General features: G+C 37.8%; 1 protein-coding gene across 5 annotated transcripts in view; it reads left to right on the top strand.

The window, feature by feature from the left end:
- The window catches only part of QSER1 (glutamine and serine rich 1), an 80,652-nt gene that overhangs the window by 28,947 nt on the left and 37,549 nt on the right, over window positions 1-14,156 (top strand). For all 5 annotated transcript variants that reach the window (XM_045893941.3, XM_064576700.1, XM_064576701.1 and 2 more), the window contains 3 exons: window positions 6,040-6,152; window positions 6,527-6,688; window positions 10,383-14,069. In XM_045893941.3, the coding sequence (XP_045749897.1) occupies window positions 6,040-6,152; window positions 6,527-6,688; window positions 10,383-14,069 (3,962 nt within the window). The remainder of the gene's footprint in view (window positions 1-6,039; window positions 6,153-6,526; window positions 6,689-10,382; window positions 14,070-14,156) is intronic.

The following is a 14,156-nucleotide window of genomic DNA, read 5'->3' as shown; positions in this document are numbered from 1 at the left end:
GCCAAACAGTGGAAACAACCCAAATGTCCATCAACTTATAAATGGCTAAACAAAATGTATGTCTATACAATGGGATATTGTTCAGCCATAAAATGGAATGAACTACTGTTATATCCATTTTGTAACATAGATGAACCTTGAAAACATTCTACTAAGTGAACAAAGTCACAGAAGGCCCACATAATATGATTCCATTTTTGTGAAATGTTTTGAGTAGGCAAATACATAGAGACAGAAAGTAGATGAGGGATTGCCAGGGGTTGGATGGAGAGGGATATGCAGAGTGATACTAATGGGTACCGGTTTATTTTTGAGGCAATGAGAATGCTCTAAAATTAGATTATGGTTCTGGTTGCATAACTTGAATATTCTAAAAATGCACTGATTTGTAAACTTTAAAAGGATGACCTTTAAGGTATGTGAATTACATATCAATAAAGCTGTAATTTTTTAAAAAATTTAGAACAAAATAAGAAAAATGAGAAACTTAGGGATAAATTTAACAAAATACTTGCAAGAATTTTGCACTAAACACCACAAAAGACTGCTGAGAGAAATTAAAGACCTAAATAAAATATACTCATGGGTTAGAACACTCAGTACTTTTAAAATGGTAGTTTTCCCCAAATTGATGTATATATAGATTCAGTGAAATTTTTTTTGTAGAAATTGACAAGCTGACTCTAAAATTTGTATGAGAATACCTGGCATGGCCAAAGTAATTTTGAAGAACAAGATTGGAATTTTGTACAACCTGAATGAATCATTTACCAGGCTGTGTATTATTGGCCTAAGAACAAACATATTGATATAGCAAAATAGTTAAGAAGAGAACCACAAATATATGGCTAGTTGATTTTTTTTTAAGAGATGCCATGGCAATTCAATAGGTAAAAGATAGTTTTTTCAATATAGAGTACTGGGACAATTGCATACCCAAATTTTTAAAAAATGAATCCCAAGACTTACCTCACACCATGTACAAAAAATTAATTCCAAATGAATCATAGACCTAAATGGAAAAAGTAATACTATAAAACTTCCAGAAGGAATCAGAAGAGAAAATCTTTGAGCTATTGGAGTAGGCAAAGATCTCTCAGCAACAACAGCAAAAATACAATTCATAGGGGCGCCTGGCTAGCTCAGTCAGTGGAGCATGCGACTCTTGATCTTGGGGTTGTTAAGTTCGAGCCCTGGGTTGGGTGTAGAGATTACTTAAAAATAAAATCTTAAAAAAAAAATGGTTCTAGGGGGCCTGGGTGGCTCAGTCGTTAAGGGTCTGCCTTCGGCTCAGGTCATGATCCCAGAGTCCTGGGATCGAGCCCCGCATCGGGCTCCCTGCTCCACGGAAAGCCTGCTTCTCCCTCTCCCACTCCCCTTGCTTGTGTTCCCTCTCTCGCTGTGTCTCTCTCTGTCAAATAAATAAATAAAATCTTAAAAAAAAATTTTTTTTTAATGGTTCTGTTCTGACTACATTGTTATAAGGATGAAAGCCACAGAGTGGGAGAAAATATTTGGAAAACATATATCTCACCAAGGATTTGATTCTAGAACAAATAGGCAAAATCTGAAACTCAATAATAAGAAAACAAACAACCCAATAAAAAATAGGCAAAAGATTTGAGTAGATATTTTACCAAAGATTTCTGCATGGTAGACGAGCAAATGATGCTCTTCATTCTTAGTTATTAAGGAAATACAGATTAAAACCACAGTGAAGGGGCGCCTGGGTGGCTCAGTCATTAAGCGTCTGCCTTCGGCTCAGGTCATGATCCCAGGGTCCTGGGATCGAGCCCCGCATTGGGCTCCCTGCTCGGCAGGAAGCCTGCTTCTCGTTCTCCCCCTCAGCCTGCTTGTGTTCCCTCTCTCGCTGTCTCTCTCTGTCAAATAAATAAATAAAATCTTTTAAAAAAATAAAAATAAAACCACAGTGAAGGAGGTGCGTGGGTGGCACAGTCAGCTAAGCAGCTGACTCTTGTTTTCAGCTCAGGTCATGATCTCAGGGTTGTGAGATTGAGCCCCACATGGGGCCCTGCATTCAGCATGGAGTCTGCTTAGGACTCACTCTCTCTGTCCCTCCCCCCTCAAATAAATGTTTAAAAAAAAAAAACAAAACACAATGACGTACCATTGCACACCAGTTAGAAGGGTTAAAATTTTTAAAAAGAAAAGAAACAATTTACAAATTGATAATAGTTAGTGCCAGTGAGGATGCAGAGTCAGACCACATACATTACTGGAGGAATGCAAAAAGGATAGCCACTTTGGAAAATAGTTTCTCTAAAGTTCAACATTACCATGTAACTAAGCCATCCCCCCCTAGGTATTTAGTCAAGTGAAATGAAACCTTATTTTCACACAGAAACTTATGCACAGGTTTATGGCACCTTTATTCAGAATTGCTAAAAACAGGAAAGAACCCAAAGGTCCTTAAACTTTTTTTTTTTAAGATTTTATTTATTTATTTGATAGAGAGACAGCGAGAGAGGGAACACAAGCAGGGGGAGTGGGAGAGGGAGAAGCAGGCCTTCTGCTGAGCAGGGAGCCTGATGCGGGGCTCGATCCCAGGACTCTGGGATCATGACCCGAGCCGAAGGCAGACGCTTAACGACTGAGCCACCCAGGCGCCCTGGTCCTTAAACTTTTTAATGGGTTTCATAAAAGCACTAACCTCTGATGCGTCCATATAACAGAATGCTGCTCAGCTATAAAATGTAATGAATTACTGATAAAATAAAAACATGGATGAATCTCAAAGACATTAAGCTAATTGAAACTATCCAGACACAAAAGGCTACATATTAAATGATACTATTCATTCGACATTTTGGAAAAGGCAAAACTATAAGGACAGAGAATAGATTCTTGGGAGATGGTGGGAAGAGTTCACTACTGAGGGGCAGGGGGAATCTTTTGTAATGATGGGACTGTTCTCTCCCTTAGTTTTTGCAGTATTTATGTACTTATTCAAACTCACTGACCTGTACACTAGAAAGGGTGAATTTTATTGTATGCAAATTATACCTTAATTTTTGAAGTTTAAAAAATGAATCTTTACCCTTATCTCAAAAAATTTATAGATCTAAATGTAAAAGTTAATCTTTACCCTTATCTCAAAAAATTTATAGATCTAAACATAAAAGTTAAAACATTAAAACTTGAAGAAAATGTAGGTAAATATATCAGTGACTTTATAGAAAAAAAATATAATCAGGTTAATCAAAAATTAAAACCTTGTTAGTCAAACTCAGAAGCAGAGAGTGGGATGGTGGTTGCCAGAGGCTAGGGGAACGGGGAAATGAGAGTTGTTCAAAGGTTATAAAGTTTCAGTTGTTCAAGATGAATAAGCTCTAGAGCTCTGCTGTAGGATGTAGTGCAGGTATCACGTGCTTTGTTAAGTGGAGAGATCTCATGGTAAATGCTCTTACCACAATAAAACTAACTGCTGAAATCTTTTTATTTCAAGACACTAAAAAATAAAAAGGCGAGCCATTCAATTGGAAGAAAACATTCACAGTACATACATCTGACAAAAAATGTGGATCCAGAATATAAGAAAAACTCTTAAAACCCAATAGGAGAGCTAACTAAACCCGTTTTTTTTAAAGGCAAAAAAATGGAACAAACTTGACAAGAGGAGCTGAAAGAATAGCCTATCAGCCTATAAGAACATGCAAATTAAACCACGATGAGATACTACTGTACCTACCTAGAATGGCTAAAATTAAAAAGACTGATGGGGTGCCTGGGTGGTGCAGTTGGTTAAGTGGCTGACTCTTGGTTTCGGCTCAGATCATGATCTCAGGGTCATGGGATTGAGCCCTGCGTCAGACTCCACGCTAAGCACAGAGTCAGCTTGAGATTCTCCCCCTCTCTCAGCCCCTCCCACTCATACTCTCTCTCTCTCTCTCTTTCTAAAATAAATAAATAAATCTTTTCAAAAAGGAAGACTGAAAACATCATGTCATGACCAGAATGTAAAACAAAAATGGAATGTTGATTCATTACTGATGGTAATGTAAAATGGTACATGCACCTATTTTATGACCCTGTAATTCCACTCCTAGATATTTAACTTAAGAGAAATGAAAACATATGTCCATGAGAGACTTGTATACAAATGTTCCTAGCAGGGAATATAGTCAATAATATTGTAATAACGTGTGGTGACAGATGGTAACTACATGTGTCATGGTAAGCATTTCATAATGTGTATAATTGTTGAATCACTGTGTTGTACACCTGAAACTCATATGTCAACTATACTTCAGTTTTTAAAAGTCTACAATGATACATTTTTGAAGTGTAAGATGTATGCACTTTTGAAAAATATGAAAATACAAGTATATATATCATGTACATGAGAGGGAGAAAAGGGGGGCAAGCTCATTTTTATTTTATAGAAGAAGACTGCCTTTTAAATATTAAAAGAATGATGTAATTAGAAAGCTACCAATTCCAGTCTCCAGTGTGATAATTGAATTAAAGATCATTAGTGGATGGTGTCTGAAACCTTTGGCTGTTGGGCATAAGATATTTACAATCTTAAAGTAACACCTCACAATTGCATTCCAAAGGAGAAAAAGCAACTACATGGAGAGACCTGACAGATGTCCCTTAACCACTTCAAGTTTAGCATCACCAATAATGAGACAGACAGACATGTGCATCCTCATTTGATGCAATAAGAAGTACAAAATATCACTTACGTACTTCTCATGAGGAATCAATCAGACAGAGCCAGAATTTGGGATAGTCTACATTCAGCTGACTTGGATTCCTCAACAACAACAAGTCTGTGCCATGAAATCAAGACAAAAGGGATCTGGGATTAGAGGCACTGTTCTCAATTTAAAGAGACATAACCAAGTGGAATTCTGGACTTGATTGGGTTCTACATAGAAAGAGCCTTAAGGGGTACCTGGGTGGCTCAGTCGTTAAGCATCTGCCTTGGGCTCAGGTCATGATCTCAGGGTCCTGGGATCAAGGGTCCTGGGATCAAGCCCTGCATCGGGCTCCCTGCTCAGCAGGAGGCCTGCTTCTCCCTCTCCCAGTCCCCCTGCTTGTGTTCCCTCTCTTGCTGTGTCTCTGTCAAATAATAAATAAAATCTTAAAAAAAAAAAAAGAGCGAGCTTTAAAAATCCCAAACATTTGGGCAACAATTGGGAAATTGGAATATGACCTCTATTACATACTATTACTGACTTAAAGTTAAATTTCTTCAAGTCTAATAATAATAATTGGCTGTACAGAAGAATGCCTGATTCCTAGGAGATACAGCTGAAGTATTTAAAGATGTAGTGTCATGTCTGCAAGTTATTTTCAAGTGGTTTAATAAAAAAAGTGTGTGTGTGTTTATATCTGTGTATAAAGAAAAATAAAACAAAGGTAAAATGTTAACAATGACTGAGTCTTAAGTAACGGGTATAAGTTTTTCATTGTACTATTTCAATTTTTCTGTGGGTTTAAAATAGTCAAAGTAAAAATCAAGGGGAGAAAAAATATCTTGTTCTGAATTACTCTCAAAATGTCCAAACTTGAAATTTTCTAGGTGAGTTATTTTAATTATCAATTAATATGAATTATCTGATATTCCATAGAATGTTAGAATTAGAGGGTCTTAAGAGATTATTTTGTCTAGTCCTTCATTCACACAGATGAGAAATTTAGTCTGACATTAATTAAGTCCCTTACTGAAATCACACTGTAAGCCAGAGGTAGAACTCGGACAATGAACTGAGCTGTCCCGTTTTTCAGGATATTGCTCTTCCTACTATACCCTGTCACTTCTCTCCCAGTAAAAGGCAGTCAAGTTGAATTAAGGAAAATACTATGCATCATAATTTTTCTTCCTAGTGTATCATCAGTATATTTTCCCCATTTTGACAGTGTTGTCATACCGTGTTTGATCTATTGATGTGTAGGTCAGGAATTTAGTCAAAGACTTCTGCTACTTTTGATAATTGCTCTCCTAGAGATGTTTTGATCCTGTTGTTTGAGCTATGTGTTTTTGGTCACTTGTTTTTTATTATCCTTTAGTTTAAGCTATGAAGAAGGACATTCCTCACACTCTGAAACAGATCTCCTTCAGAGACAGACTTTTGCAGCCTCTCATCAGCTTCCTGGATACGCTACCACACCTCAGGCAACTGGTAAAAATGCTCTTATGAAACGAATCTGGCTACATTTAGTGATTAAGAAGAAAAATCAGTTTTCACATATTGGGCTATGAATGTGGGCAGGACGTAATGGAGCCGTGGGAAAAGTGAAAATGAAAATGAAATCAAAAGCTTTGTCTTTTACTGATAGAGAATATTTATATAATTGGTGAGGAGATCTTTTTTCATAGATCTTTGGGGATTTTAAATTGTAACTATACTTGGTCAAACTAGTATCTGTTTGCTATTTCAAAACAGTATAGGGTTGTAGAGCTTTTGGCCTCAAATTTCAGAGATTCCTTTTTAAAATAACAATTTTATATTAATACATATTTTTACTTGATGATCTATTTTATCTTCAAATGTAGGTCTTTCTGGAATATTTGATACTAGTGTGAACAGCGCCAGCACTAACACTAAAGAATCTTCAGTGATGAACTTTCTGTCTGCTGTTGAATCCCGAACTGCTCAGGCTGCTTCTTCAGGAACTACTCTTTTACCACAATTCAGGGCTCCATCCTGGCAGACAGGTGATTCTTTGTTTTCAGAATTTTTAAGTCCAGATGAAATACTGATAAAAATACACTTTTTATGGCCTTGTCATTATGTAGTGTGGCTGAGAGTAATTACTGACTTTTCAGCGAACTTTAAAACCTGGAATTTTTCACAATTTTACATGGGACAGAATTCAAATTTATCACTCTGATGAAAACTAACAAGTTGAAGAAGGTAATTATTAAATATAAACCCTAGATATAAAGTTCTTATCTGGCAATTTAAGTTAAGGTTACTTGTCTACTTAATAGAAGCAAACATTCAGTTTCTTTTATTTTTCCATTTCAGCTTTATTGAGATCTAATTGACATATAAAACTGTCAGATGTTTAAAGTGTACATTGTGGTGATTTGCTGTGCATTACCTTGTGAAAATTCCCCCTCCATCTGGTTAATCCATCACCTCACATATTTATCTTTTTTTTTTTTTTTTGGTGAACAATTAAATTAATTTATCTTCGTGATTTTAGGCTGAGTAGGTAGTATAGTAAAAAAAAATCTTGGGACTGATTTCATCATTAGAGTTATGTAACATTATCCAGAATTGAACAGATCACATCACTATTTAGTAAAGGCCAGTATAGGCTGATACTATTGTATTTTCCCTATTTATATATACATTCCATTTTTCAACTGTTTCTTCCCCAAAGTTATTTGTATATGTTTTTACCTTTTTCAGGGTGACAGGAAATTTAGGTGGTTTTTTTAAGGTTTTGTTCTAAAGAATAAGAAATGTCATAGCATATTTGAGGAGATATTTTAAAGTAGTAGCGGTAGGAAATAATACTTTATCATTCTGCTCTAAATTCCGTTACATGAATTTATATTACATGAATTAATTCCATTAATAGAGCTTTTCAATATGCTCCAAGGAGATAATGTTTTAGTGTGACATAAAAGAGAGTATTATAAAACAAAGTAGTTTCATTTTTTGCTTCCTGGAATAATTGTACATTATATATATTTAGTTAGATTTTCTTTTTTTTTTTAAGATTTTATTTATTTATTTGACAAAAATAGACACAGCGAGAGCGGGAACACAGGCAGGGGGAGTGGGAGAGGGAGAAGCAGGCTTTCCGTGGAGCAGGGAGCCCGAGGGAGGGCTTGATCCCAGGACCCTGGGACCATGACCTGAGCTGAAGGCAGACGCTTAACGACCGAGCCACCCAGGCGCCCCTTAGATTTTCTGTTCCAGTTTCTATAATTGTATTATTTTAAACATAAATTTTAAGTGTTATTCATTCTTTTCAGTGCAACTATATTATTTTCTGTCTTCATAGTACTAATACTTTTTTGACCTTTAATGGGAAGAAGTGAGAGAAGGTTTTTGAAAGGGCCAAAGAATCTTTTTTCCCCTATTTTTCTAAATAAAAAAATTATTTATTTATTTATTTTTATTTTATTTTATTTTTTTTAGAGAATGAGAGACAGAGAGCATGACAGGGAGGATGGTCAGAGGGAGAAGCAGACTTCCTGCTCAGCAGGGAGTCCGATGTGGGACTCGATCCTGGGACTCCAGGATCGTGACCTGAGCTGAAGGCAGTCGCTTAACCAACTGAGCCACCCAGGCGCCCAAAAAAATTATTTTTTAATTTAAAGGTTTTTTTTACTTTATTTGACAGAGAGAGAGACAGCGAGAGAGGGAACACAAGCAGGGGGAGTGGGAGAGGGAGAACAGGCTTCCCACGGAGCAGGGAGCCCGATGCGGGACTCGATCCCAGGACCCTGGGCCTGGGATCATGACCTGAGCCCAAGGCAGACACTTAACAACTGAGCCACCCAGGTGCCCTAACTAAAAAAATTTTAATGGCAGTTCACTAAAAAACATGTAAACAATAATAAGGTCTACAAAAGGGAAAGTGATAGTTCCTTACTACAGTCCCACTTTTGTAGAGAAGAGTTAACAGTTTGATATTTACTCTTTTTTGATACCTTTGTATGTCAAGACATATATATCCACTTAATCAGTGTTTACAGCAATAGTATTAATCAGTTATGCCATAATTATTTGATCAATCCTGTGTTGATGGACATATGGGTTGTTTCTACTTATCAGCACACACAATAACTATAAAGAGTATCTTGTACAAATGTTTTTGTCCACTTATTTCCATAAAATAGATTTCTAAAAGCAGAACTTTGAGATCATAAGAGTATATGTTAACTTTTGCTATATGTGGCTAGAATGCTTTCCTGAAATGGTAATAGATCTCCTTGACAATACTAATTTCTGATCAGCCTTTTATGATAAGCATGCATCTATTATCTTGGGAATTTGTTCACAGGAAGCCGAAAGTTGAAATCCAAGATATTTTTAAGTGTGTATATATGTATATATACATATATATGTATGTGTTTTAAGGTTTATTTACTTATTAGAGAGAGAGAGAGTGTGTATGGAGGGGGAGGCAGAAGGAGAGAGAGAATCTCCAGCTGACTTTCACTGAGTGAGGATCCCATTGCGGGGCTCAATTCCACGACCCTGAGATCATGACCTTAGCCAAAATCCAGTCAGACGCCTAACTGACTGAGCCACCCAGGTGCCCCCAAAATGTATATATTTTGATAAAAGAAACTTTGCAGTATTAACTTCACTGTTTATTTTTAGATTTATTTATCATGTTAAATGTAGGCAGTTTGGGTTTAATTTTAATGTTATGAATATTTTAGCTTGTCTGATGCTATTGCATTGAGATTTCAGGATAAATTAATCACTAGAGATTATGTATACATTTTTTTAAATTTTATTATGTTACGTTAATCACCACACATTACATCATCAGTTTTTGATGTAGTGTTCCATGATTCACTGTTTGCGTGTAACACCCAGTGCTCCATGCAGTACGTGCCCTCTTTAATACCCATCACCAGGCTAACCCATCCTCCTACCCCCCTCCCCTCTAGAACCCTCAGTTTGTTTCTCAGAGTCCATAGTCTCTCATGGTTCGTCTCCCCCTCCTATTCCCCCCCCTTCATTTTTCCCTTCCTACTATCTTCTCTGTCTCTCTTTTTTTAACATATAATGTATTATTTGTTTCAGAGGTACAGGTCTGTGATTCATCAGTCTTAACATAATTCACAGTGCTCACCATAGCACATACCCTCCCCAATGTCTATCACCCAGCCACATTTTTATTTTAATTTTCAGGTGACCTTATCTAACATATATAAATTCATTTATATAGATAGGAATTACTAATACCTTTGTAATTTTGTTTTTGCTTTAAGAAAGCTAGCTGTTTTAAGGCACCTGGGTGGCTCAGTCAGTTAAGCAACCAACTCTTGGTTTCAGCTTAGGTCATGAGATCAAGTTCCGCATTGTATTCCATGCTTAAGGTGGAGTCTGCTTGAGACTCCCTCTCTCCCTCTGCCCCTGTGCCCTGTGCTCACTTGCTTTCTCTAAAATAAATAAATAAATCTTAAAAAAAGATTCTTCCCCTCTGCCCCCCCTCACCCACACGCACACCCACTCTCTCAGAAGTAAAAATTAAAAAAGAAAGCTAGCTGTTTTTGAAATGTAATTTTTGAAATTTACACACAGAACTAATTTGTCAGGCTTTTCAGTCTTGGAGATTTTAATGGGTTAAAGGTTATGTTAAGTCTCTACTATGAAGATGTGTGTGTGTATTTGTGCTGTAATTGCATAAATTTTTTTGTTTTCTCTTCCTAGGTATGCATTCCTCAGCAGCAACTGAGCTGTTTGTTACTGGACCTTTGCCAACCACTGGAACACTTCCACCCTCTGCCCTCTCTGCTTATCAGCATCCCACCACCTTCAGCAATAGAAACTTTGCTACCACCTCACCTTTGGTGCTTCAGGATTCATCTTTTAACACTACATCAAATGGAATTTTAAATCCTCACGACCCTTTGCTACAAATCAAGACTTCCCAGGGAACTGTTCCAACTGCTTTGGCATTTGAGCGCCTGGGCAGTTCTGCGTTAAGTAACAGCATACCACCTCAGTCTTCAACATACCGCTCAGCTCAAGAGTCTGCACCCCATCTTTTACAACCTCAATTTAGTTTGTTGCCTTCAGCACTTGGGGGAGCCCAGCAAACTCCTCAAGCCTACAGTTCAACTCTCTTTACTAGTTCTACTGCTTCCATTGAAAGAGCTCTTCTTCGAGAATGTAGTGTTATTAAACACCATCAGCGGCCTTCAGGTACCCAGTCTATTCAGGCACAACTGACTGGTTCACAGCATTCCTTACATAGCTATCTATCAAATGCAAGTGTAGTTAATTTTCAGGAAACAAGCAGGCAGTCATCTTTATCCTGTAGCCCGATCGGAGATTCTACTCAGGTGAGCAATGGAGGATTACAACAGAAGACCTCCCAGGTGTCAGTGGATCTTGCTCAGTCTTACTCATCTGCAATTCCATCATCAGGGTTTCCTCCTTCTACCACAAAAGTAAAAAGCTGTTCTACGAAACAACCACTAACGTCAACTAAGACCCCCAAACCTCAAAGTATAATTCCTCCTGTGCAAACATTAAGCTATTCCAAACCTTTACATAATCCAAGTTCTGTAATATCGGGCCAAGCACAGATTTATTCTACAGCGCAGCTACCAAGCCTTTTATCAGTCAGTCAGTCCCAGAATTACGGTTTAGGACAGCCACATAATGTGCCATCTATTGTTCATTCACAGGTGTATAGGTCCAACAAAGTCGAGAAGTTGCCATCCTTATATAAAACATTGACTTTTTCTGGATCATCTCAGACTATAACTTCTGAAAATCAGACCCTTAATTATTCCTCTAATCAACAGGAAGTATTATCTTCAGTTACAAATGAGAACTACCCTGCTCAAACGAGAGATCTATCTTCAGTTAGTCAGTCTCAAAGTTATTCATCTAGTCATTCTCAGGGTTTATCACCAGTTAGCCAGACACAGGTTAGTTATTCATCTCAGTCACAAGTATTGTCAGTTGTTAGTCCCTCAGAAAGCTATGCTTCAGGGCAGTCCCTAACATTAACAGCCCCTTCTCTCTCTTACTCTTCCGCCTCTCGGGCTCAGAATTTGTCAGATTCTAGTCCAAACCAGAATTATATTTCTATGCATTCTTCCCAAAATGCTCAGACTCAAGGGTCATCATCTCCCCAGTCCCAAAAGTTTTTGCCTGCTGTCCAGTCATCATCTTTTGCATCCTCTACCCACTGTCAGACATTACAGAACAACATACCTTCCCCTGATCCAAAGTCTTATGCTGAAAGAAAACTTGACTCAAATGTGTATACATCTTCAAAGCAAGAAGAGGATTTTCCAATGCAGGAGTTACAGGTATTACAGCCACAAGTATCTCATGAGTCATCAACCCAAAGGCTATCTGATGGAGAAATTAATGTTCAAGAATCAGCTTATAAGGTGTCAAAGGCAGAGGACAGATATTCTCAGAGTGTGATCAGAAGTAATTCTCGTCTTGAGGATCAGGTTGTTGGGATTGCCCTACAAGGGTCAAAAAAAGAAGAAAGCATGGTTGGTTCAGTGACACAACTTACCCAACAAATTGGCCAAGTCAGTGCAGCAACCCTTGATATTAAGAAGGCAACTAATTTAATGCAAACACCACAAATAAGATTGAATGCTAAAGACCTCACCCAGCAGCATGCCCTTATACACAAGGTACATGAAGCCAAGGTCCAGGAGCAACATGATCAAATAATCAATGCTTCATCTCAGATTCAAATTCCAAATCATTCTTTAGGGCATGGCCATCAGGCTTCTCTTCCTAATACACAGGTTCTTTTAGATTCTACCTGTGATCTACAAATTCTTCAGCAGTCAATACTGCAGGCAGGTTTAGGACAAGTAAAGGCATCTTTACAAGTACAGCGTGTTCAAAGTCCTCAACAAATTGTACATCCTTTCCTTCAAATGGATGGTCATATTATTCAGACCAATGGTGATCATTCTCAGCAGCACCTCCATCCTCAGACTTCTGAAATGATGAAAATGGACCTCTCTGAGTCTTCAAAACCATTACAACAACACCTAACAACAAAGGGCCATTTTAGTGAAACAAATCAACATGATTCGAAGAATCATTTTGTTTCTCTTGGATCAATATGTTTCCCAGAGGCAATGCTTCTCAGTGATGAGAGAAATATTTTATCAAATGTAGATGATATCTTAGCAGCTACAGCAGCAGCTTGTGGGGTTACTCCTTCTGATTTTTCCAAGTCAACTTCAAATGAAACCATTACAGCAGTTGAAGATGGTGATTCTAAATCTCATTTTCAACAGTCATTAGATGTTGGACATGTGACTTCAGATTTTAACTCCATAACAACTGCAGTAGGAAAGCCACAGAATATAAATGATATTTCCTTAAATGGAAATCAAGTCACTGTAAACCTTTCACCAGTACCTACCCTCCAGTCAAAAATGACTCTTGATCAACAGCATATTGAAAATGGTCAAAATAAAGCATCTAAAGTAATTTCACCAGTGGTTGGACCAAGTCATGAAGCCCAGGAGCAAAGTTCTGGCTCATTCAAGAAACAGTCTGCCACCAATCATGAATCGGAAGAGGATAGCGAAGTTCCTATTGATAATACATTAAATAATAACAGAAACCAGGAGTTTATTTCTAGTAGAAGTATAAGTGGAGAGAGTGCTGCATCGGAGAGTGAGCTCACCTTAGGGGGTGATGACAGTGGTGTGTCGGTGAACCCAACTAGAAGTGCACTTGCACTGTTGGCCATGGCCCAACCTGGGGAGGCCGTTGGTGTCAAGATTGAAGAGGAAAACCAAGATTTAATGCATTTTAACCTGCAGAAGAAAAAACCCGGAAAGGGGCAAATGAAAGAGGAAGACAACAGTAATCAGAAACAGTCAAAAAGAACTGCCCAGGGCAAACGCCAGAATCCAAGGGGAACAGATATGTATTTGCCATACACCCCTCCTTCCTCAGAAAGCTGCCACGATGGTTATCAGCACCAGGAAAAAATGAGACAGAAGATCAAAGAAGTAGAGGAAAAACAGCCAGAAGTCAAAACAGGATTTATTGCCTCTTTCTTAGATTTTCTGAAATCCGGGCCCAAGCAGCAGTTTTCCACTCTTGCCGTCCGAATGCCCAACAGGACTAGACGACCAGGGACCCAGACTGTTCGTACACTTTGTCCCCCACCGCTTCCAAAGACTTCTTCTACAACACCCACACCATTAGTGTCTGAAACTGGGGGTAACAGTCCATCAGAAAAAGTCGATAATGAACTTAAAAACTTGGACCATTTATCTTCATTTTCTTCTGATGAAGAAGATTCTGGAGTATGCAGTCATGATATTTATAAAAGCGCCTCTACGACCTTAAATACATTGGATGCTACTTCTGATAAAAAGAAGAAAACAGGTAAAGTTTTCAATTTTAGATTCATAATTAGGGCTTTCCACTATTTTTATGCTAATAGACTGGGTTTGAAGTTTTCTTAGCTTGAAG

Source organism: Mirounga angustirostris, unplaced genomic scaffold, assembly GCF_029215605.1.
Source record: "Mirounga angustirostris isolate CCGP_5_RB_7025 unplaced genomic scaffold, mMirAng1.0.hap1 SCAF_13, whole genome shotgun sequence".
In the NCBI taxonomy this organism is placed as follows: domain Eukaryota; kingdom Metazoa; phylum Chordata; class Mammalia; order Carnivora; family Phocidae; genus Mirounga; species Mirounga angustirostris.
Note: the sequence above shows the minus strand (reverse complement) of the source record. Positions and strands in the feature narration are given on the sequence as shown.